This window comes from Haliotis rubra, unplaced genomic scaffold (genome assembly GCF_003918875.1).
Source record: "Haliotis rubra isolate DU_JTF1 unplaced genomic scaffold, ASM391887v1 Scf37, whole genome shotgun sequence".
Classification (NCBI taxonomy): domain Eukaryota; kingdom Metazoa; phylum Mollusca; class Gastropoda; order Lepetellida; family Haliotidae; genus Haliotis; species Haliotis rubra.
Genome location: NW_025767046.1, coordinates 3,425,693 through 3,451,569, shown reverse-complemented (window position 1 = coordinate 3,451,569; position 25,877 = coordinate 3,425,693). Strand labels below are relative to the sequence as shown.

The 25,877-nt window shown below is 39.9% G+C and overlaps 3 protein-coding genes across 7 annotated transcripts; 2 read left to right on the top strand and 1 right to left on the bottom strand.

Moving 5' to 3' along the window:
- Positions 1-2,519: 2,519 nt before the first annotated feature.
- On the top strand, positions 2,520-14,050 carry LOC124285835 (N-glycosidase YbiA-like). 5 transcript variants are annotated; one of them, XM_046722107.1, is made up of 4 exons: positions 2,520-2,828; positions 8,423-8,667; positions 10,901-11,052; positions 13,278-14,050. In XM_046722107.1, exons 1-4 carry the CDS (start codon positions 2,809-2,811, stop codon positions 13,848-13,850), a joined length of 990 nt encoding a protein of 329 aa, XP_046578063.1. In that variant the 5' UTR covers positions 2,520-2,808; the 3' UTR covers positions 13,851-14,050. The 5 variants fall into 5 exon arrangements, with proteins under 5 accessions (XP_046578063.1, XP_046578065.1, XP_046578061.1 ...); XM_046722109.1 differs by lacking the exons at positions 10,901-11,052; positions 13,278-14,050 and adding exons at positions 3,419-3,570; positions 4,818-5,111 and having other exon boundaries at positions 2,589-3,073; positions 8,392-8,514; XM_046722108.1 differs by lacking the exons at positions 10,901-11,052; positions 13,278-14,050 and adding exons at positions 3,419-3,570; positions 4,818-5,111 and having other exon boundaries at positions 2,590-3,073; positions 8,399-8,551.
- Positions 14,051-14,075: 25 nt separating this feature from the next.
- Positions 14,076-16,509, top strand: LOC124285834 (nuclear speckle splicing regulatory protein 1-like). The gene is made up of 2 exons (XM_046722104.1): positions 14,076-15,353; positions 15,390-16,509. Exons 1-2 carry the CDS (start codon positions 14,220-14,222, stop codon positions 15,735-15,737), a joined length of 1,482 nt encoding a protein of 493 aa, XP_046578060.1. The 5' UTR covers positions 14,076-14,219; the 3' UTR covers positions 15,738-16,509.
- A 2,786-nt stretch (positions 16,510-19,295) lies between these two features.
- Positions 19,296-25,366, bottom strand: LOC124285878 (receptor-interacting serine/threonine-protein kinase 4-like). Its single transcript, XM_046722157.1, has 2 exons — positions 24,904-25,366; positions 19,296-23,485 (listed from the first exon to the last, which is right to left on the bottom strand). The coding sequence occupies exon 2, from the start codon at positions 23,471-23,473 to the stop codon at positions 22,211-22,213; it is 1,263 nt and encodes a 420-aa protein (XP_046578113.1). The 5' UTR covers positions 23,474-23,485; positions 24,904-25,366; the 3' UTR covers positions 19,296-22,210.
- Between the last annotated feature and the right edge of the window lie 511 nt (positions 25,367-25,877).

The window sequence follows — 25,877 nt, the reverse complement described above, 5'->3', positions numbered from 1 at the left end:
ATGCTTTGAAACGTATTTCGGTTATATCAAGATGTTATAATGATTTAGGAGAAATGCAGACGTTTTACACTTTGGTGAAACGGATTGTACAGGTCGTATTTGGGGGGAAATGTTTCGGATGTGTGTGGAATATAACGATTCACTAGTGCACCCATGCAGTCTAACGCAAAAGACTGGCATCAATGTATATAATGTCACTGACAGAGTCTTAGCACTATGTAAAAGGGGGTGGGTGTTTTGTTGTTTAACGCCGCACTCAGCAATATTCCAGCTATATGGCGACGGTCTGTAAATAATCGTGTCTTAACCAGACCATCAAGTGATCAACAGCATGAACATCGATCTGTACGCAGTTGGGATACGATGACATGAGTCAACCATGTCAGCGAGACTGACGACCTGATCCCGCTAGTCACCTCTATAAAAGGAAAGGGTGTAATGAGGTAAACACACCAAGTTTCAGGTGCCATCGATTCATCATCGTATTGTTTGGTGCGTTTCGATCGTCTACACGATGCAATAAACAAGACATTCTGTAAGTTAGCGGTACAAATTCTGAGCAGGGATTTTAGCTCGAAATCTAAAAATCACGATTTATTGCATCATCGATAATCTCCAGGGTATACGTTACGATCACTCTCCATAGTATCCAGGGTATACGTTACGATCACTCTCCATAGTGGAGAGTGATCGTAACGTATACCCTGGAGACTATCGAGGATGGATTTATTGTAGCTTCCGAAGACCTTACCTCCCAAAGTACCGCTTCGATTTTAGTGACCTACGTCTCATTTTGTAGTGAAATATATTGGATTGACATTCGTGTATAGTTTCATATGGATATACACAGTGAACATTGTTGAATTCGGACCGGCAGACAATTTTTATTCAGTAAAGAGGCCTGAATGTTGAATTCGTGCTGAAACGAACTACAGTCTGTAGGCGTATTGAACTCGTTACGCCCCTTTACGCCTGCTGTGGACCCGTGTACAGTGACAACCGGTGTTGTGATAACAGGAATGTGATACCATTCTTATATGTTGACGGCGTGTTGTATAACTATGTGAATGACATGTATGTTGTATGCATGTCATGAAAAATTCGTACATGTCTCTGTACAAACACTTCAACCAAGCGAATCAGTCCGAGCGCCATTCGTCATCACTCGCCCCTTTCCGTAACCTGCAATCGGCTTTGGTCCTCGACTAATCCGATTGAGCAATCATGGCTTCATGCCAAAACCCTACGTTATTGTATACTACGGTATTGTCGTGAATAAATGTCAATAAACATGCGTAATTCGTCCAATGTTTAGTATACAACAGAGCGGACTATTCACATGTATTGAAGGAATACATGGACTTAGAATGGCGAATGCAAAAGCACATAGAGCTCTCTATGGGTCGCGTGAAAAAACTGTTGCTAACATTTTATAATGTGTCATTATTAAGTGAGTGAAGTAAGCTGTACAAACCAAGGATCAAAATCAGCGGATCCGCTAACGGCTAAGAGACGCAACTCTCCAGTTGGAGCAAAACCTGTGGGTCAACGGGAAAATGAAACTCTGCTTTAAGTGTAATGCCATCATACAGTATTCGACAGAGATTACTATCTGTATCTTATCCATATCCAAATTGAACAAATGTAGATTGGATGGCCACAATGACTGTCCCTTATGACGGATTTATTGAAGTACTTGTATACTTGTACTTGAAGACAACCCCTCAGCTGTTTGTGTATTATCCTCATGCCATCACGTGTCTGCTGTGTAGCATTGCTCTCACTATCAACCACTGGTTTTTCACAGTGATAAAGCTAAGTATAATGCTGATTGACCACACTCGCTCTAAATAGTTTCTTGGAGTACCAGCAAAGAAGAATTATTTCAAAGAAAAAAATCTTTATATATACTCATGCCAATAATGGTTGTCACTCCTCTTTCCCCCCAACCACACCCCCACCCACACACACCCTCTCTCCAATTAAAAAAATTGAAGGGGGTGACAACCATTATTGGCATGAGTATATTTTCGATAACTTTCTCATTATGTCCAGCTGAACTTGCATTTCTCAAACCACTCGAATAGCAAGCAAGGTGGAAGCAATACTCATTTTTATATCCAAAGTCTAAATCATACGAAACAAAGTGTGAGGGGGTGAATTAGTTTTGCGCCGCTTTTAGCAACATTCCAGCAATATCACGACGGGGAACACCAGGAATGGGTTTCACACTTTGTACCCATATGTGCAATCGAACCCGGATATTCGGCGTGACGAGCGAACGCTTTAACCATTAGGCTACCCCACCGCCCCTTTAATGGACTAAGTGTAAGTCTGAAGCTTGAAATAAAAAAACAAAGAGAGAAAACATACATTTTTATTCATATTGCAAATGCCACCTACATGCCCATTGTTGAAAATATGGATCTAATTCGAACTCGATCATATATTATTTGGTAAGGCGTTTTAATTACAGAAGCTATCAGAGAACATGATCATATTAGAGGATATACGGTACGTACGCCCAAGTATGTATAGGCCGAGTATATTGTTGCGCAACAAAGGAGACGCTATAGACTTCTTGGAAACTGATAAAGCAAAAGCGAAAGTAGAATACTAGGAAGGGTCGTTGTCAGCGAGCCCTGCATTGTTTAGTAACCATTATTCCTACCGATTAGGTAAACGCTAACATCTAGCATTCATGTGATATTTCACATACAGGCTCTGATAATCTAATTCTGAAAGGAATTTACATGTGGAGTATTCCTCCTTGTCTATTCTCGCGAGAACTGACAGCGATCAAAAGTAATGTCAAGTCGCAAACGGAAGTGGGACGGTAAATATGTCGAGGTTGATCCATCCAAACGACGCAGAAGTGAAAGTTACTTTCAAGCAGGATCACCCAACAGACACAACTTTCACCGCGGTGATAGATTCCCTGGAAGACCGTCGCAGAAATATGAACTGTTCTTTGGCTGGCAGTCACCTTTCAGTCAACACCACCCAGTCAAGTTCACAGTTGACGGCAAAGAATTCAACTGTGCAGAGCAGTATTACATGTACAGGAAGGCAGGTGGGTTGACAGGTTGATGTTGACAAACATTTGCGACACTAAAATGCAGTTTCAAGTAGAATTTTCCAATCGTAAACTGTATACAGGCACTTAAAAGTATTTTCCTTTTATGGGAAATATAAATTAACTGCATGTTATAATGTTAATTTATGTGGTCTGTTGTAAGGTTCAAACCACATGAAGATTTTCAACATGGGCAGATATGTACTAGATGTGCGTATCTGTAAAACGTCCTCTTTTATTCACGTGAAACGTTTTCTGCCTCAACAAACCAAATTGTCTGTAATCTGCCCCCAGCAGTGAAATCCCTAACTCACTCAAGACATTTTTATTTGCATTTTCCAGCTCTTTTTAAAGACAAGAATATTCAGGAGAAGATAATGAATTCCTGGGATCCCAAGGAACAGAAGCGTCTGGGCAAGCAGATCCAGAACTTCGACTTTGACACGTGGATGCAGCACAGCAAGGAGGTCGTGGAGAAGGGCAACATGGCAAAGGTCAGTCTGTAGATGCGGCAAAATACACTTGAGGTGGAAGGGTAGCCAAGTGCATGGTTCAATGATATTGAAATGAATGTTGCTAACAGCCTTGTAAAACCATACCCACTCACTAACTCATGGGCCGGTGGGGTAGCCACATGGTTAAAGTGTCCGCTCGTCACGCTGAAGACCCGTGTTCGATTCCCAACATGGGTACAATTTGTGAAGCCCATGTCTGGTGTCCTCCGCCATGATATTGCCGGAACACTGCTAAAATCAACGTAAAACCATACTCACTCACTAACTCATGATGCACTTACCATCCATTAAGGACTGAAATGCTGACTGCACGTGAACAGATGCAGTGAAAATGTCACCTGACACAGCATTTCTATTTTCCAAAAAAAATCTAGTCATTGGTTTTAAAATATCAAAAGACCCAAGGACGTAAAACTTCCTGAATTATTGAAAGGTTACAACAAAAAACAACCTTCTGTTCCCACCGTGAAGGACAAAAGCATAGGAATAAATATCTGATGGATTGATTCAAGCAATATTTGGAAAAACTACACCAGGTTTGGATTCTAAATTGTCTCACTAGAGCATCGGTAGATGACAATGTCTTACATATTCAGGTAATATTTGGGAGATCATCACAAAATTACATGTCCACCTACAAACCAGAATTGTTGCAATATGGAATCTGATACCTGTGATAGACCTGTGGAAATCTAAACTACTGGACTTCAGGACTTCAGGAACCCATGCCTATAAGAGGCGAGTAACAGGATCGGATGGTCAGGCTCGCTGATCTGGTTGCTGCAGGCCATCGTATCCCAGTTGCGCAGATCGATACCCATGATATCAGTCACTGGATTGTCTGGTCCAGACTCGATTATCTGCTAACCGCCGTCATATAGCTGGTAAATTGCTGAACTGCTGTGCGGCGTAAAACAACAAACAAACACGGTCACTGTAACACTGTAACTGAATTTCCGTTCTTGGTTCCTGTACTCGGATTTCGAGGGCATGGGCACGGCCCAACTGACTACTCTTGAGATGTAGTGTTCCATACCAATATCTTTTAACTGTGTGGCAATGTAGGGCAGTTTCAAATGTTGACGTTCGTTTAAATTCAGACTCGAATATTTACTGACCGCCGTCGTAAAAGCGGGGAAACTGACGAATGCGGCCCTAAACAGCAAACAATATATATGATATTCTTACTTTTCAGTTCATGTAAGATATTTCTATCATGTTTCCAGTTTTCCCAAAATCCCCACCTGAAGGAAAAGCTGTTTGCCACAGCACCTCGACTGATGGTGGAGGCCAGTCCCTACGATGCCACTTGGGGAATTGCCTTACACAAGAATGACCCCCGGGCTTGGGACGAGCGGACATGGCAGGGTCAAAACCTGCTTGGACAAATCATCACCAAGGTGAGAGACAACCTGATGAGACAAGACGGAGTTCTGGTTGGCGAAGAAGGGGGAAGTATGGAAAAGACAGATTACAGCTCTACAGGGGATAGTTCAGATGGGTTCCAATGTACCAGTAATGACAACATGGACAGAAGAAGAGTGAGCTGGCAGAACTTACGTCAGGGAAGGGGTTCCGGACAATTGGCGAGCAGCAGTGGGTGTCCAGATGACCCTGGGCAGTTGTCACAGACAAGGGACAGTGACAACAGCGGACAAGAGGGAACAGGCAGGCAAAAGAAAAAGAAGAAAAAGAAGAAAAAGAAACGAAAAAACCAAAACAAGCCTTTTCCCAGACAGGACCGACCAAGAAACATGGACACAGAAAAACAAGAGACACATAATCGAGGACATTACAGCAGAGGGGATAGTGAGAGGGGTGGGTATGACACAGAGAGGCCCGACAGACGAGTATATCTTAATGAAGAAGACAAATATATAGGGATGGTTGTCCGAGTCGACAAAGATACCGTGTATCATTCGTGACCAACTCGTGTCCTTCCGACACAAGCCAAACCGAGACTAGTGCCCCTCTCGAAGGATTCCATAGTGGCGTTTGAACACGAGAACGACTTCCAACAAGAACGATAACTCTTATTCTACCCTCCCCTCCTCTTCTTCTAATCTTTTTAGCGCTACGGTAGAGTTCGTTTGTTGTTGCTGCTGCTATGGTATTTTACCTCTCTGATTTTAAAACATCCTTTAAGAAGTATGTCCAACATACAAGTGAAGTTTACAATAAAGAATATAACAATGACTTACCTGAGAGTAATAATATATTTTTTTTAAGCTCTGTTTAACTGGAATGAGGTAAGGCACGTTTTGGAATAAAACAGATCGATGATCATGATGTCAATCACTGGATTGTATGGTCCATACTAAATTGTTTACAGACCGCCGTCATATAGCTGGAAAACAGCTGGGTGTGGCGTTAAACAATAAACAAATAACAAATTCGCTGACCCATGTGATATATTTACTAAAATGAAGATGGTCGCAGGGCATTAAGCCTCCTCTCTTATTATTAGTTGCATGTCCATTTTCTGATATCTATCAAAGTACAAAACACATTTGTCCATATTCCATAAATGTGAAAATGAAGTTTACATAGTGTTTTAATTGTTGTTTTGTCGCTGTTGTTTTAATAAATGTGACATAGCGTTCTTCAACACCAACTTTCTCTTTAAAAATCTTTGTGAGGCATTTTAGAAGTTGTATAGGTGAAGGAAAACCAAGTTCTATGAATAGTCAACTTCTTTATTGCAATGAGTGCCACCGTTATCGAGCAAGTGATAAAAAGAGTTGAAACAAGGAGAATATATACATATAGCTGCATAGAGAGTATATGCAACTGACAAAGTTGATATACATTGCACTTCTAATTAGTGATTTGAGCAGAGTAGGCTGATATCAACTCTTTGTATCACTTGCTTGATAACGTTGTTAGTACCTACAGCGATATGTCAGTTATAGTTGGGTAATTTATGTTGAACTCTAGCTGTCTTGATGGATTCGGTTGTTACATATTATCACATTATCAAGACGAGTTGTATCCTACTGACCCGTGAAGGTCCGGGTTAGACAACCCATGCTTGTCGTAAGAGGCGACTAACGGGATCGGGTGGTAAGGCTCGCTGACTTGGTTGACACATGTCATCGGTTCCCAGTTGCGCCGATCGATGCTCATGCTGTTGATCACTGGATTGTCTGGTCCAGACTCGACTATTTACAGACTACCGCCATATAGCTGGAATATTGCAGAGTGCGGCGTAAAACTAAACTCACTCACTCAATGTATCCTATTGAAGGAGTCTCGTTAGACATTTCCTGAATGTAAGTGTGTAATTGAGAATATTTGCTTTTTTTGTTGGCACTTTTAGCAAAATTCCAACACTATCACTGGGGCATCAGAATTCTGCTTCACACATTGTTCCTAACTAAGAAAGCGGAAGTAGAATACTGAGAAGTTGGTTACGTGACAAATCTTCAAACGATCCTCGTTTCTGATGATATGGGTAAGCCGTACTTAGCACTGCACGTTGCATTGTAGACTAACATTTAGTCTCCTAAATGAATACATTTTACCGGAAAAATACAGTCGTAATTATTTTCATGAAATATAATAAAAAGGTGCACAAAGACATTTCTTCATGAAACTGTGCATATAGAAAATCTCACCCAAGTGTCTTCTGATATCAAATATATTAACACGAGTTGATTAAAGTTACAAATATTTTTAATTTAATCAACGAGTGTTGATATATTTGATATCAGAAGACACGAGGGTGAGATTTTTAAATTATCATCCAAACTCATTCTTCAACAGTTTTCAGTAAAAGAATGAATTTATCTGAACACAAAACTGCCATTTAGCCTTCTGGAGCAGTGATCTCAGTGAGGCCATAGCATTATGACGTCATCAGCTTATGTCATCATAGCATTGTGATGTAATCAACATCGTGACGCACAGTTTTGGATGATAAAAGAAATCTCACCCAAGTGTCTGCCGATATCAGTTATGTCAACGCGAGTTGATAAAGTGACAAATATCCGATCGCTAGGCGTGACGAGGATATTTTTACTTATATCAGCGAGTGTGAGATTCTATTTATCATCAAAACCCATCGTCATTAGTTTTCAATGCAAAATGTACATCTTTGAACATGGTATTGCCATTAGAATTGCAGTGAAGCGGTTTCATAGCATTGTGACGTCATCATGTTTGTGACGTCATAGCATTATGATGTCATCATGTTTTTCACGTCATAGCTTTGTGAGTCATGTAATTGATGTTGTCAAAGCATTGTGATCTCATGTAATTGATGACGTCAGGGCATTGTACAGGGCCTTGTCAAATCGATATCTCAAGGAGATTCCATTGATCCATCCTTGGACACTAGCAATATCTCCAGTGGAACACAGTTTTGGATGATAAATGGTAATCTAAACATATCGCATATTCTAGACTTGCAAGGGCTGTATTGGGTATATTTGTTTCAGGGTCTGTGTGACCGATTGGTTGCATTGCCTTTGGATTCATGTCAGATCAGGTTTAGGGTCTCAATATCTATTTCAGATAAGTAAATTGGGTTTTGTCGGGTTAATGTTAACACAACCTTGTCTATATCTCCCTAATCGAAACTATTCTTCCCGGTCTATTCTCGGAAAAATTATTCGCAATCGTCACAAATTCGCGGAAACATCCCTACCGAGTTACCTCCCATCCCCAACAGGACATGGCGCTAGGCTCTGTGGATTCTGGGTTCTAGATTCTGCACGTGCATTGTCAGTGATACTCATGATGTAGACTCTTACGGTGTAACAAGCGAACTGAAAAATAACTGCCCGAAATTAGAACAGCAATCAAAACTAATGTCAAGTCGTAAACGGAAGTGGGACGGTGAATATGTCGAGGTTGATCCATCCAAACGACGCAGAAGTGAAAGTTACTTTCAAGCAGGATCACCCTACAGGCACAACTTTCACCGCGGTGATAGGTTCCCTGGAAGACCGTCACAGAAATATGAACTGTTCTTTGGCTGGCAGTCGCCTTTCAGTCAACATCACCCGGTCAAGTTCACAGTTGACGGCAAAGAATTCAACTGTGCAGAGCAGTATTACATGTACAGGAAGGCAGGTGAGTTGACAGGTTGATGTTGACAAACATTTGCGACCGGTGCTTGCATTTTACGACCGCTTCTGATAATATTGTTTTTGGTAAAAGCCTTACCTAAATGAAGTACATGTAATTGAATTCTGGTAAATTGTTCACCATTTCCAACTGAAAAAAAATTGCTCTGCACTATGAATCTGCCGTTCTCATTTAATTTAATTTCTTCTAACATTCAGAAAACAAGTTTGTTATACACAGAATTAAAATAATGAAAGGCCATTTCAATTTTATTGCTGTGTAAACACAGAATATGATGACATAAATTTTGTTTAAACGCTTTTTCAAATTTCACCATTTCAAACTGATAAAATGCACAATGAATCTGCAATCCATATTTTGTTATATCTGTGAAGCAAGTGTTTTTGTTAAGATGAAATATTTAGTGTATCAGCAGAGGCAAAATTTCTGTAATTTTCTGCCTGGATTTTACCTGGCACAAATTATTGCATCCTACACTTTGAGAATGGATGAAAGAGTAATGAAATTGATAAAAATTGTAGAATGTGTGTTATGTATTAAAACTATAATTTCTGTTCTGTATCACTCAATATCGTTAATTGCTGATTTATTTTATTTCTCTGAAAGCTTGAAAACCCACATCTATAGTAAACTTAAGGCTTGTAAACATGACGTAGAGATGTAGAGACATGCCCCAGTCCTACTACTGAGAGTCTTACTGAGTCGCGTATTTAAAAATTGTTTAGCTGCTATCTGAAAATACCTACTTGGGTCAGGCTGAGTTTTCAATTGCTTTTTATCCACCCGGCATGTAATGTGGGGGGATATAGTCATCGCCTCGTCTGTCCATCCGTCCGTCCGTAATCATTTTGTTTCCAGAGCATAACTCCAAAACCGTTCAATATTTTTCAACAAAAATTAGTAGAAGGTGAGGTGAAATTGGGTTTTACGTCGTGCTTGAGAATATTTCGCTCATATGACGACGTGCATGCGTGTGTATGTGTATGTGCAATTGCGGCTGCTTGCACTAACCCAGACTTAAGCTGGTTTTATAGTGCTAGCCCACTGAGATACCATGCCGCAGTGAAGCATGAATACCCCACTCAGACACATTATACTGACTCCGAGCCGACCAGTCCTTGTTGTACCCATTACTGCCGAGCGCCAGGCAGGGACCAACAAGTACCATATTTTAACGTCTTTTGGTATGACGCGGTCGGGGATCGAACCCGCGACCTTCCGCTCTCCAGGCGGACGCTCTAACCACTACTCTCCAATTCACAATTGTTAGAAATATCAAACAGAACCTAAGGTGGTGCCTTTTGCTATTTACAGATTTTTGTCATTTTTATTTTGCTTGGTTTCCATGGAAAAGTTTTTGACTTAGTCTTAAAGGGGGGGTGGGCTTTGTTTCCAGAGCACAACTAAAAAACCATTCAATATTTTTCAACAAAACTTGGTAGATATATCAAACAGAACCTTAAGTGGTGCCTTTTGCACAACTGGAAAACTTCTTAATATCTTTCAGCAAAACTTGGCAGATGTGTGAGACAGATGCCAAAGTGGTGCCTTTTGCTATTTGGCAGATTTTTGGCATGTATATTTTACCTGGTTTCAAGGGAAACGATTAGGACTTAGACCCAAAAGGGAGGGGTGGGCTTCATTTCCAGTGCACAACTCGAAAAGCGTTCAGTATCTTTCAACAGAACTTCGCAGATATATTAGGCAAATTTTGAAATGGTGCCTTTTGCTATTTACAGATTTTTGGCATTTATATTTCTCATGATTTCCATGGAAACGATTTGGACTTTTAAACTAACTGTCAGATGATTTGTTCTTTCAAATATGTGGGGGCTGGGGGGATATGTCATCTTCTGATGACTCTTGTTGATATATTATGCATAAAACTGCTAATTGAGTATCATAAGTGTTTTTAGGGGCAGTTGGGTAGCTGAGTGGTTAAGGCATTCACTCGTCATGCCGAAGACCCGGGTTCAATTCCCCACAAGGGCACAATGTGTGAAGCCCATGTCTGGTGTGCAATGCTGTAATATTGCTACAAGTGCTGTAATACTAAACTCACTCACTCACTCATAAGCGTTTTATGCACACATGACCTTTAGATTTAACATGTTTAAGTTTCAGATAACATAATCTGTAAAACTGCAAATAAAATGGTCCAGTAAGCTACAGAGCCTTATGAAATCTACATGCAGTTGTCATACTTTCCATTTTCCAGCTCTTTTTGAAGACAAGGATATTGAGGAGAAGATACTGAATTCCCGGGATCCCAAGGAACAGAAGCGTCTGGGCAAGCAGATCCAGAACTTCAACTTTGACACATGGATGCAGCACAGCAAGGAGGTCGTGGAGAAGGGCAACATGGCAAAGGTCAGTCTGTAGATGCAGCAAAATACACTTGAGGCGGAAGGGTAGCCTAGTGGTTCAAGTGTTTAATCGTCACACTGAAGGCCCATGTTTGATTCCCCATATTGGTGCAATGCGTGAAGCTGGTGCCCTCTCCTGTGATATTGTATTGAATATTGTGAGAAGTTTTGCAAAACATACCCACTGACTAACTCATGATCAGCTTAGCATTAGGAATGTTATTGATTGGAAACTTCAGTTATTGATATATGTATTTACTCTTAGTAACAAGATTAGTTATTCTTTGTGTGAATACATGAAAAAGTTCCTAGGCTGATACATCAGATGGCCTTTTGTTCATTTTAACTATGATGATCTTGTAATATAAAATTATAGTGGCAATTAATGTGTGAGTGAGTGAGTGAGTTTAGTTTTACGTCGCACTTAGGAGATAAACATCATGTGTTGGCCAATTTCCGGGTGTTATTGAGTATTTGAAGCACGGGAATTCATTTGGAACAGACGGCGTCAGCCAACACATGATGTTTATCGACATTGTAAACACAAAAGTAAACCAGAAGGTCCACACACGTTTTTGTGTCTGCATTCATTGACATCGAGTACGGGTACAGCAGTGAAATGTCATCAGACGGCCATTTCGGCTGTCTCCCATGGTAGCATCTGGAACTGCTCATTTGTGACGTCATTTGGACTTTACGTCACAATATGATTTTATGACGTCATCACAGCTGACGACGTAACAATACAATGGTGTGAGCGATGTTTGTATGTATTAATACGCAGCGAATTTCCGGGAATCTAATACCATTTGATCATGTTTTTCAACCAATCAGATTAAAGAACACAGTGGCTTTTGGTTTACAATTAGCAATATTCCAGCTATATGGCGGCCGTCTGTAAATAACCGAGTCTGGACCAGACAGCCAGTGATCAACAGCATGAGCATCGTTCTGTGCAATTGGGAACCGATGACATGTGTCAACCAAGCCAGCAAGCCGGACCACTTGATCCTGTTAGTCGCCTCTTACAGGGCAATTAATTATTCAATCACAGTATTCATAAATGTATAACAATACTGCATCGACATAATATATTGTAGGTTGACAACTAGCAAAGGGGAGGTGGGGTAGCCAAGTGGTTAAAGCATTCCCTCGTCATGCTGAATACCCGGGTTCGATTTCCCACATGGGTACAGTGTGTGAATCCTATTTCAGGTGTCCCCAACATGATATTGCTGGAATTAGCGTTGGGAATCGGAAACCAAATCCACTATCGATTATTGGAGGATTGTGGTGAACGATTATCGATTGTAATCGAAATATATACATTTTTAATGTAATCACCAATTTTAAGGGTTTTTCCCCAGTTTTTTTCTAACTAATGCTGTCATGCAATGAAATGCACACAAGAAAGACACTGGAATTGTAAACAGTAAAAGTGGTTAAAATTTTACAATGTGCATAGCTTTACGCTGTTGAGCGCATGTTTGTTCGTGAATATTTTTCAGATTTGATGGTTAGTTTACTTCATTCAAGGGTGTTATACAAAAGCAACAAAATTCTGATTAATAGAAAATGTATTTTTTACAATCGATAATCACTTTTAATCCTTCTTTCGATCGATTTTCGATCATCGGAACATCACTAGCTGGAATATTGCTAAAAGTAGCGTAAAACTATACTCACTCACTCACTCACTCACTCACAAATGAAGTGCACACTAGATTACTACAGGCAACTGTGATGTGGACAGGATGTTGTAGGATATACACTAACACACTTACAAACTGACAAGATATGTAACACAGTGTTTAGGAATGAATTGAATAAAACTGACTATCATGGCTAAATGACCCATGTTTAGTCTACTGAGCACATGGTAGCAGATAATGTTTCAGAGAAGATAAATAGAATATAACATATATTTGTCTAGAAACCAGGGGGAGGTGGGGTAGCCTAGTGGTTTAAGTGTTTGCTTGACAAGCCAAAGACCCGAGTTTGATTCCCTCCATGGTACAATGTGTGGAGGCCATTTCTGGTGTCCACCGCTGTGATATTGCTGGAATATTGCTAAAACGATACTCACTCACTTCTTGAAGCCAGGATTGTTTTAATTTCCTTTGAAATAAAAAAATATAATAAACCAAGTCTTCAAGGAATAGAATGTGCTGACAAAACAAAGGAACTCTTCAGGCAAGCATAAGTAACATATTTCTATTATGTTTCCAGTTTTCCCAAAATCCCCACCTAAAGAAAAAGCTGTTTGCCACAGCACCTCGACTGATGGTGGAGGCCAGTCCCTACGATGCCACTTGGGGAATTGCCTTACACAAGAATGACCCCCGGGCTTGGGACGAGCGAACATGGCAGGGTCAAAACCTGCTTGGACAAATCATCACCAAGGTGAGAGACAACCTGATGAGACAAGATGGACATTTAGATGACAAGGAATATAATAGTGGTGGCAGTACTCATAAAAGCCCTGTCACACATAAACAGAAGACAGACTCTCAAGCAAGCTCCAGCAGGAGGGATAGTGAGAGCTGTCTGATTACACAAAGTAGCCCTGTTTCTAAGGAACAGAAGATGGATTCGAGGGTAGCTGGCTGTAGGAGAGATAGTGAAAGGGATAGTGATTGTGGCCGGAGTAGAAGTCCAGCCAGAAAGAAACAGAGGACAGATGGCCAGGACAGTTACAGTAGGAGAGATAGTGAGAGGTCAGTGGAGATAGAGAAGGAGAGAAAGTGTGAGAGAAACAGGAAGAAGGAATCCAGAAGAATAAGAAGAATACGAAAATACTGACGAGGAGACAGATAGCGATAGTGATAGCAGCAGTTCCGGTGAGAATAGTGACAGAGGAAGCAGCAGTGTGATGTGTCAGACTTTCAAATCTGAAAAGCATTTGAAGAACAAGAAAAAGAAGAAGAGCAGAAAAGTTGTCCAGAACAAGAATGAAGAACGTAATAGTAGCAGTGAAGCGTCACTTGAGAGACAGGATAGGAGGAAGAAACATAATGACAGCAGTATTTCAAGCAAAAGTGAGGATTTGAAAGGAATGGTCAGAAAGAACAAGACAGCTGAGCTTTGTATTCAAGGGATAACGAGGACTATGGAGCAGTGTCAGGAAGAGGAGAGAGACAAGGTGACACTGACAGGCATAGCAAAGAAAGGATGAGTATTGACACTGATACAGATGGTGGGTGCATGCACTCGAAGGTGATATCTGAAGGCAATGGGAGTGGGGAGCTTGGTGGCCAGCAACAGAAGAGTTATGACACTGAAGATGGAAAAAGACTGTCCACTAGTGTCAGACATAGCAAACATGGTGAGACAAGGACAGGGAGTGAGGAACAGATAGGGGACAACCAGAGAAGAGAAGACAGGGACATGGAGATGCTCCAAGATGACACAGTGACAGAGAAGCCTCTTCATGGAGGTGAACATGATATTGATGGAGACGAACTTGAGACAGGTAAGAAGATGAGGAAGGAAAAAAGTGAACATCACGAAAGTAAGAAAGATGACCATTTGGTTATGAACACAAAAGGAGAAAGTGGGAAAGCTGAGAAAGAAGGTGGTGAGGCTGAGAAGGGAGAGAGTGAAGATTTGTTTCCAACTGTTGTTGAAACCCAGATCTCCGACATTCCACACACAGAACATGCTTCATGTGAGAAAATGGACTCTGAAAATACAATAGCTGATAAAGGTAGCGATAGGTCAGATAATGAAAGCAAGAAAGTGTCCAGAGATGAAGCAGAAAATGATAAATCTGGGCAGGAAACCAAGATGGCAACTGTTGGTGGTGGAGCAGAGGAAGGAGATGGACGAGTGGAGGAGGGCAAAGCAGGTCATACAGAGTGTCCGATGATTCATATAAAACCATTTAAGAAGTCAGCCCAGAGACACTATCGGGACAACAAGAAGGTTAGTGATACTGACTCAGGGGAGATGGATGCCGAGAGCAGAAGGTCCAGGAAACACATGGACAGTGGAAAGAGGCAGAGACGGAAAAGTGGTGACAGGATAGGTAGTGTGGACAGGGGCAGTAGAGGTGGATCTAGTGAGAGCAGAAGCAGGACAAAACATATGGATAATGTGTGCAGAAGTAATAAAGTTCTCTATGAAAGGCCTGCCAGGGATACAGGTGAGACAAGGCATGATATCAGAAGGGACAGTATTGATTGTGAAAGATCCAGAAAACGTAAAAGGGATAGGAGTAGGAATTCTGGGAAATGTAGTGATGTCAGGACATCACATTGGAAGGAAAGTGAGTCTTCAAAAAAAGACAAAGACATGCCCAGGAAGGCTAGAGAGGCTTCTGAGGATGACATGCCCAGGAAGGATAGAGAAGCTTCTGAGGATGACATGGTCAGGAAGGATAGTTTGTCTTCTAAGGACAAGGACAAAGATAGTAAGGACTCACATGACAGAAAGGTCATCAGAGGAGATAACAGTGATGCAAGAGAGGGTGAAACTCCCAAGGAGCATAAACAAAGGAAACAAAATAATGATAATTGTACAAGTAAGGCTCAAAAGAAGAAGAAGAAAAAGAAGAAAGCTCAGGAGATCAACGAGAAGAGGAATAAGAAGAAAGCACAGAGAAAGGAAATGCGAGAACAAAGGAAAGCCCTGCAGAGAAAAAGAAGTAGGAGTGGGGGCCAAGGTCATGATGATCAAGGTGAAGGATGATACGGGCAGTGAAGTAAGAATGGTCGAGCCTGTGGAGTGGATTGAAAGTAGAGGTGTGTAGATATGCTTGCTGGTATGATGCTTGTATACGAGTTCCTGTTTATCTCGATGATTTTCAGAGGGTAACATTTCACAAAGTTTTATAATAACCTGGCCAAATACTACTGGTGCTAGGATTACCCTACTGCTTATTACAAAAGAAACTTCTGGCAGACTGTATAACATACCACTCGATATTTTATATGGTTATTTTAATCACTGATACAAAAATTGAATTTCACAAAATGCCAAGATTAGTTAAACTGAATGACATATCTGATCATCCCTATGAAAATGGGAGTAGTATACTACTAGCATGATAAGAACCATGTGAAATCAACAGTCATGCCATTCGAACAGAAACTATCTGCCAGCAAGAACCTCTAGAAGCCGGGCATGCAGGCAGACAGGTGTGTGTGTGTTTTCAATGATCTCAGGGATAGTACTTCTTACTGACCTATAAACAACAGTACAGTATTAACAGAGTTAATTTTGAAAAGAATATTATCCACTTATTTATCACTCGTGGTTGCCCTGAAATGAATCCCAGCCAGGAATTTGGGACCTATATCAACTGTGACTCTACGACAAATTGTACCATGTTCAACTGGACAACCCACTTAGAAATTAGTTTCATTTTCCAAAGGAGAAAACAATTATACTTCTGTTTTTGTAAATTATGAAAATTATTTATTGCTCTCAGGCATGTAACAATAAAATGTATTTGTTTCAAGGGTCTGTGTTATCAATCCAGAAGAAAAACAACATAAATATTATTTCCTCGTTTCACTTCTTATGGTCAGTCTGTATTTACCACCAGTTGAGAGTTGATGCCAGCAAATGCAGGAACAGCCGTCAGGGCCTGATTTAAACATTTATAACTTGTTCTGGTGCTACCTGAAACTGCAAACTGCCTCCTCATATTTTTACCAACTTTCACCCTGAACATGTTGATATTTTGCTGTGCAGACTTCAGAAGAAAAACGGAATGATGAGGAACTGGCTTGGAACAGTGACTGACTACACGGACAGTGATTAAATGTTACTGTTCATGGCATGAAGTTTATACACAAAGAACTTAATTAAGCACCCCTGTATTTTTGCAATGATAGGTTTTCAACACGTACATAAAACTTCTCGTGGTGACCACGATGGAAAAACATTAGTTTTTCTGACCCGTATGATCCTTTGACTCATAAAAAACGACAAAATGATTGGAATCCATGTTGATTTTATGATGATAATTGCTCATTTTAAAAAACACTGATTTTCATACAAAACCATGTCTGTACAAGTATGGCCCTGGAATGTTTAATGTTGAATTTATTGGTGAATGTGAACATTCAAAATGTCATTTTGCGTGTCTTACACGATTCAAGGTCAATACCGAGTGTAACCTCCATGTGACTGTATGACAGCCAGCACTCTCCTCCTCATACCCCTGTCAGCCTCCTGATCCTCTGAAGGGGCAGTCTACGCCATTCCTCGTGTAAAGCAGCTTCCAATTGGGCCAGGTTCTGTACAGGAGGATCCCTTTGTTGCACACGACGACCAATCATGTCCCAGATATGCTCCAAAGGGTTAAGATCGGGCTCATTCAATCGTGAGATATGTCAGGGGTGCTTAACTAAGTTCCAGTGATGTTAGCCGAGTGAAGCAACTGCAAACCAAGAAATTGGTATTACTGTAGGAGACTGTACGAGGCGATGACAACTGACATGCATCATGACGTCGGTTACCAAGGGTATGTTTGATAACGAGGGGGCAGATGAGAATGGCGTAGTGACGTCAATACAGATGGACATCATGCAAAAAGTGTACTTTGATCGCCTTTGATCTTTTAGCAAAGTATCTTAGAATATAGCATATGTCATGCCAAAGACCTGGGTTCGATTCTCCACATGGGTACAATGTGTGGAGCCCATTTCTGGTGTGCCCCGCCATGATATTGCTAAAAGCGGCGTAAAACTAAACCCACTTAATCATTTTGCTTTGGAATTCACTTAACCATTAATTCTTCTCATGATCAGCATGAATAGACATTATAGAGGATATCAGTGATCTCATAGCCACCAGTCACTTGAAAATGGTCTACAAAGCATAAGGATTCAATTATATTGCAACAATATCACCTAGGAAATGGACTTAATCTCCAGCAGGTCCCGTGAAGATCCGGGTTAGAATTGGTCGTCAGTAACCCATGCTTATCGTAAAAGGCAACTAACGGGATTGGGTGGTCAGGCTCGCTGACTTGGGTCAACTGTATCCCATCGTGTCACATTTCCATGGATCAGTGATCATGCTGTTGATCACTGGATTGTCACTCGTCATGTGAGCCTTTTGATTATGTGAAGGAGTGACTTGGGTTCAGTACCCAAAGAACTATGTTGGTTATGATACAGACATTTCTGTTTCATGTGGTTGTTGAAGAAGTCCTGAAGTGAAGTCAGTCATTGACTTTTTCATCTTTGGTCCAACTCGTGAACATAGGTCAGTGATGACAGGCAGGGCTGGATACAGCTTTTTGAGAAAGAGGGGATGCACAATTCATCTTCACAGCTTTTTTGCAAGAGTTTCAATGACATGTAATAAGCCTTCTGGACAAAAGGGGAGGTGCTCACCCACCGCCTGGATCCGCCTATGACAGGCCAAGGAAATTTATCTGGCATTCAGTTCATTTCAAGGACATGAGAACTTTTCAGCATGTTCAAGGTGTATATTTTTTATTGACATTTCAAAATTCCTTTTAAAAGTTAGATATCAAACGGTATTGGGTTCCAGTACAACTACCTTATCAAATATTCCAAATAAATTAGATTCAGGTAGTTTATGCCACTTCTGATGCCATCTACTGAGTTGTTCTTCATGACTTCAACCACTAGCACATTCTATAGTCTGTTTGGCTCAAAAGCGGACCGATGAATTGCAATCTAACTCGAAAACTAATAAACATAAAATACTCAATGAAACGCTGATCATAATCAAAACATCATACCAACTCTGTGAGGTTTTTGCAGAATTTTTGTCCTAAAAATAATAAAGTTGTTTAACAATCTATCATTAAAATATTGACACAGTTCACTATTTGTTACGAGGGAGGAGTGCAGAGAAAGGGACAGCCAGGTGTTCGAGAACGGATGGAGACGGCACAGCGCAGGTTAATGAATAAATAACTTTGTCTGTGAACGTGCTTGTCGAACACCTGGCTGTCCCTTTCTCTGCACTCCTCCCTCGTAACAAACAGTGAACTGTGTCAATATTTTAATGATAGTTTGTTAAACAACTTTATTATTTTTAGGACAAAAATTCTGCAAAAACCTCACAGAGTTGGTATGAGGTTTTGATTATGATCAGCGTTTCATTGAGTATGATTATGATCAGCGTTTCATTGAGTATGTTGTGTTTATTAGTTTTCGAGTTAGATTGCAATTCATCGGTCTGCTTTTGAGCCAAACGGACTATACCATTACACAAAACAACATACACTTGCCTACAGAAAATAATCTCACAAAACAGATCTTCCTGTAGGTTAGTTTATTAACACACTGGGGGAAAAAACATTTCTGATTGTATTATCACAGTCACTGTGCAGTCAAATAACAAATAATCTAGAATATAGCAACCATAGTAATATTTGGGTAAATCATAAACATAAACAAAACATTTCCTTGTTAACAGCACTGAAAATAGTCTCAAAGAAAACTAACTTTACTTGAAGTGTTATCAATATGTCCTACAAAAATGGGCACCCATATGGATGGGTGACATAAAAACAAATCATTAATATTATTGTGAAAATCTGTATATTTGTTTTCTAACAATATTTACTTGCATAATAGTTGTACCAAAACTTTCAGGGATGCATCAGACAAAACCCTTTCAGTTCTGGCAGTTGGACCTCCAAGGCCACAAGTACAAATACAACAATCATGATGATGAAAACAAAATTTGCTTAAGGTTTCTGTGAAATGTTCATTCAACAGGTCAATTCTTTAGAGAGAAATAACATTAAAAGACATTTCATTTATCCCACTCCTGGTAGCACAAGTGTGGCCTGTCTGCTCTGTATGCTGACAAAGTCCTACATACTTTGTAATTCTGAAACATTTATTTGATGTTCGAACATTAAGAACACAGCTCAACGCTCACTCAGTGTAGGTGTTTACTCTCACCCCCAGTTAACAAGGTATCCCATGGCAACAAGCCCATCACCCTACCCCAAGAAGGGTATTTAGTAATGGTACCAGACATCCACAACATTGTGTATTTATCTCATTGTAATAATTACTTCTTTATATTTACATCATATCTGTTCCCACTGTTACAAAAGAAATGTATCTAACAAACATTAAAAATCAAGATGGTTGTGACGTTAATGTGAGGAATTTTCCTTATCATGTTAATCAAATGTATAGCAGAAAACCGACTCACTGACAATTTAACCTGGACCATGGCCTTTAATATTTCCATTGCCAAAAATTCTTAAAAATTATAGGTGGTTGAAATTATGTTTCTACGATGATGAAATCAGAGATAAAATCTTGTGTTATTCTAAGCTATTTGTAAAGGTTTGGCCAAAATAGTGTCAAAAGTCTCCTTTGTTAAGCCCCCTCATTCCAGGAAAGAAAAAGTTGATTTTATAAATTTCAACATGTTCTAATGTTAAGGGTTTCTGTCACTAGTGTCAGTCAGTCCCATAAATCAACTAAAACTATATTTAAGGACTAACCATGGTAACAAAAACCAAAACAGACATTTTCGTTTCGTTTGCTCCATCCTATTATCAATATCCAGAACGAGAATATTGTTATTGTCCCTGGGTCCTAATCATTTTATAACAATCAAACTTGCAATTTCAAAGATTCAGATATTCCAAGAACAAATGAACAAATCAAACTAATCTGGGTTTCTTACAATATTTTGTACTTAATATTGGATACCTCAATAGGCATATTGATTACATATACTATGGCACCAGTTACCTTGGTAACTGCTTCTCCACCATGTCCACAAGCTGTCTAGCAATTCTGCATTACAAACTCTCTTCTAAAACATGACTGAAGCGGTGCATATCGACTGATATAACATGAAAATATATATATAAACATTAACACAAAATAAATACATCAAAATGCTAAATAGATTATATGACATTGTAAAATGAATGAGAGTGTGCTCTGCAGTCAGGCTGGGTGAAAAACATCACATTGGGAATCAAATTCCAGAAATCTTCTGAACTAGTTAAAAGTCACTGCACAGAAATACATAAACCAATCAATATCACATATCAATTTTTAAGAAATGCAACTGTCACCATGACAACAAGAAAACTACATCCATCATCATAATTATGTATTGCTATTGTTTAATAATTTCATTCTGACAACTCATCTGCCTCGGCTATTTGAGTAAGCATACAAAAAGAGTGGAACAGAGAGCATTCATAGCTGTTCTTATTTACAATGTGGCTGTGAGATTTGTGAGTTATACATGTTACAGAGTAATCAATTCTAATCATAAAATTTGAAACCCTGGCAGGGTTTACCTTAACTCAAAAACATGGGGGTCCCGGGGACCGTCAATTATTAATTGTTAGGGTTCTTGCAGACAATACAAGGGTCCTGTGAAGTAACAGTGTAGAGAACTGTACGTTTTGATAATTTCTTTAGAGCGTGGAATCTATCATTGATCAGTTGGACTGATGGATGAAATGATGCACGTGACTGCTCTGAAAGAAACCACCAAACATCAAAGTCATAGATGCGTTGTGGGTACAGTGAATAATATTGTGCATCCCTCTGGACGCATGATTGTAATGCTTGTCTAAGACAGTTAACCCTCTACCTATAATGTTTATGCAGGGTTTTATCTCGACTCACAAACATGGGGGTCATTGGGACCCTTAATTATTTATATTTGTTTTAAGGGTCCTTGCAGGCAATATGATGCATGATGATTTTGATGGAATAATTATTGTTCAGAATACTCCTGAGTAAACCTTTTCACGGCTGTACTATTAGAAAATAAATTCTGGCAGTCACTATCCCAGACTGGTAAACAAAGCCCTGATTGGTTGGATGAAAGGTCATTCTTGTATAGTGGTAGGAGTGAGTGAGCGAGTTTAGTTTTACGCCACTTTTAGCAATATTCCAGTAATATCACGGCGGGACACCAGACATGGGCTTCACACATTGTACCCATGTGGGGAATCAAACCTGGGTCTTCAGTGAACACTTTAACCACTAGGCCACCCCACCTCCTTCCAGTAGTAGGAAGAACTGAGAGCTGATTTAACGAGATGGGAAGAAATTTATTCGTGCAAGCCCAACATCCAACATAACCAACAATGCTGTTGTTTTACACAATCCCTTTCAACATGTTCAATCAAGTAAACGGCAACATGGGACCAGTTTATCATCAAGACAAACTAAAAATCAAATTTCATCAATCAAATCAGTTTTCAAATGGTTCAGTTTGATCATGTCCTTCATGACAACCGGAAGATTCAACTGTTCCACTTTGGATTGAACATCCCTACCTGCCATCCTTCGAATCTTGAAACAACATCTGTCCTGAAGTGAACACGGACTAGTTGTCATGGCCTGTGCACGATGCAATGCAGCCTGCAGCAACAAATCTGTTGTGGTTAGACTCTTATGATGGATGTAGTCATTATCCTTGCCAGTGGGTCTGTAGCCTGCATCCATCAAGAGATGAAGAAACTGAGGGTGCTCACATTTCACTCCAACTGAAAAAGGGGTACGATCAAACCCATCCGTTTTGTCTAGAGAAACATTTAAGTCCATGATAAGGTACCGTGCACAGACAGTGTCAGTATGTTTACCAACAACATGCAGTGCAGTTATTCCATACATGTCCTGTAGGTCTGCATCAGCACCATATTCATACAACAGCTTCATCAAAGCGAGCCTTCCACGCTCGGCAGCGCTATTGAAAGGTGTCGTGGGTGGCCCACCATGATTAACGTGCGCCCCTGCTTCTATAAGTGTCCGAAAGACATCCAAATCATCACAGCAATCTGCAGCATAGGATAGCAGAGGCAAGTTATGCCGACCCCAAGTTTTAACTTTGGCACCATTGGCAATAAGATACTTCACCATTTTGTGATCATCAAGCGTGTGATACAAGGGCACTCCATTGACGCTGTCCACAGCATTCACGTCTGCTTCATGTTCAACCAGGTATTTAACCATCGTAAAATCACCATTCTGAGCAGCTCTATGCAGGGCAGTCCGTTTGAAGTAGCCATCACTGACGTTAACATCACAACCATGTTCTTCAACAAGCAATCTCACGATAGGTAGGTGACCTTTTTCTACTGCTCGCACAAGTGGTATCCGGAAATCCTTTTGTGTGTTTTCTTCCTTATTTGTGATATGAGGGTTGAACCCAGCTTTGATCAATGCCTTTACGATGTCCACATCACCTCCTGCTGCAGCCCAGCTGAGGGGATAGTCTGGAATATCCTCAATGAAATGGGACTCCTTGTAGTAACACAGCCTGTTGAATCTATAGACCATCCCAGGGCCTTCTTTGGCAATGTATTCAAGTATATCAGTCTTGTTGCCTGCGATGTGGAGAATGGAGTATAAGTGATAGAACTCATCAACATTATCCAGTAACTCTTTATGAAAGTCTTGAGACAATCTGTCTGGCACTGGGATCCCTTTCTCCATGTTGAACTGAAACTAATATTATTGGAAATTAATTACTATGATCTTTTAAGCATGTCCATAAACTCAAAGGGTTTCAGATCACTTCATAACTTTGTTCAAATCTTCATTTTTGAATGTTATGTCTGACTTTGTGGACACATGTCATCGTATCCCAACTGCGTAAATCAATGCTCATGCTGTTGATCACTGGCTTGTCTGGTCCAGACCCGATTAGTTACAAACCACCATATAGCTCGAATCGAGGATGTTCCGTTGTTTAAATTCAGTTTCACTAATCTTTAAAGCATCCAAAAGGTTGGTAGAATTTTCAACATTTTAGTGTGTTCCTATTAGGACTGCTGGGTATGCAACAAGTTGCTTCTTAAACAATACATATTGCAATATTTTTTCTGAAAAACAGTATGTTAGGTAAAATATTATGACAAGTTTTGTCATCATCTGTATGGTCTACACATTTTTTTTTAGTGAGCTCTGACGTTTACATTCATAAATTATTTGACCAAATTCTATACTTTACATACTATAAATTGTATAAAATAGAAAAAATCCTAAACTATCAAACCTGATTTCTAGATTGACGTTATCCTACCTATATCATTATGTTTTATGGTCTTAGGATGTGGAAAATAGGATCTGCATGTACACTGCATGTCGTTCATTTGTCAACCATTCTAACATGTCTAAGCTCCTAATATATCGCAATACAAATGCATGTATCACAATAGATTACAATACAATTTATTTGCCAATACACAGTCCTAGTTCTTAGGACTATTAGTGATTATCACTCTGCAAGCTGGCAGACTTGTTGTTCATTTCACCATGTTCACCCATAATTTCTTTCCTGTTACAATTTGGAAATTTTAAAGGGAACACATTGCAAAAACAAAACACATTGATAATATCTATATTTTAGACAAGTGAATCAGATCAAAATGTGACCACAGATAGTTTCAACCTGGTGTCATTATGATTAGTTGTAAGTTGTAAGTTTTGTGTGTTTTCGGTTCCTCGACTCAGAAAAGGAAAGGTTAAGGGACCGTTCATAAAATATGGCTGGGGCGGATATGATGATTTTAAGAGAGGTGTGTGTGTGTGTGTGTGTGTGTGTATTTGTTTGTTTCACCCATTTTATTCGGGGGTGGGGGTGGGGTTGATATTGTACATGACATGCAGGAGGGTCATTTACTTTGTACATAATTGTGTGTGTGTGTGTGTGTGGGGGGGGGGCGCATTCACATTGTACATCTCCATAAAAATCTTCATCACACACCATCACACCTTACATTATGAACGGTCCCTAAGCTTGCTGTGATCATACCCAAGGGGGATATTATATTTGCTGTAACTACAAATGAAACATTGGTAAGACTTCCGCCCGTACAAAACAAAGTAGGTAATAACGATATCAACAATAACAACCTACTTACAGTAAGGTAAGTTACGAGCTACTCCATGTAAGTCGCCATTGTCCGTTCATTTTTTTCTGTCAGTCAACACTTCAGAAGTTGTCCCACGATCGTAAAACCTACGAAATCAAGTCTAGGTGATATGCATGTAGTATTTGTATGACCCGGTACGAGTGTCTTTAAAGCTACACATATCCCAGTCGAAATAAATTTCCGTATGGCAGGAATCGTAGATGATAGTTCGTCGTGTTTACGTTTGTCATACTCGAAGGACAAGGGAAGTTACTCTACAGTCATTGATATTGTAGCTCCGGACATTGCCGGTTTCGTTCCACTGTGAGGAGTTTTACTATACTCGGGGGTAACTCGTGGCCGATATTCTGTGAGATCATTGAAATATGCCCTTTACTTTCGATGTCATGGTGTGCGACAGAGAAAGGTCGAAATAAATGCGTGGAAACGACATTATCATTTCATACTAGCTTACTTTTTGGGGGTTAATTTCTAGCTTCATTAGTCTATTTTAGACTTAGTTTTATTAAATGAATGTATAACACTGATGTACATATTCTGGGATACAAAGGAATAGAAAAACTGTATAATTGGCGTAACTTGCTAAGATTGATCTTAGATGAGATCGGTTGGTGGAACGGCACCCAGATCTGCTTCAAGGTTGTTGGAATAATACTGTCTGGATAGCTAATATATTAATGTTACGTTGACTTAAACAGATTTCAATATTTCACAGTGAGTAGGGACTTAAATTTTATCGAAGACATTTCGGACATGCTAGTAAGAGAAGATAAGATATAACTTTATTATCCCGGAAGAAATTCTTTTTGTATCAAAAACATCAAAATGAATATATACAAAATCCACAAAATATACACAATAATTACATGCACAAAATGAATGCTTATGATTCCATACCATTAACCACATAGGTAAAGCGGCTGAGTTAGTAGTTATCGCATGCAAGATGACTATTCAAAAGT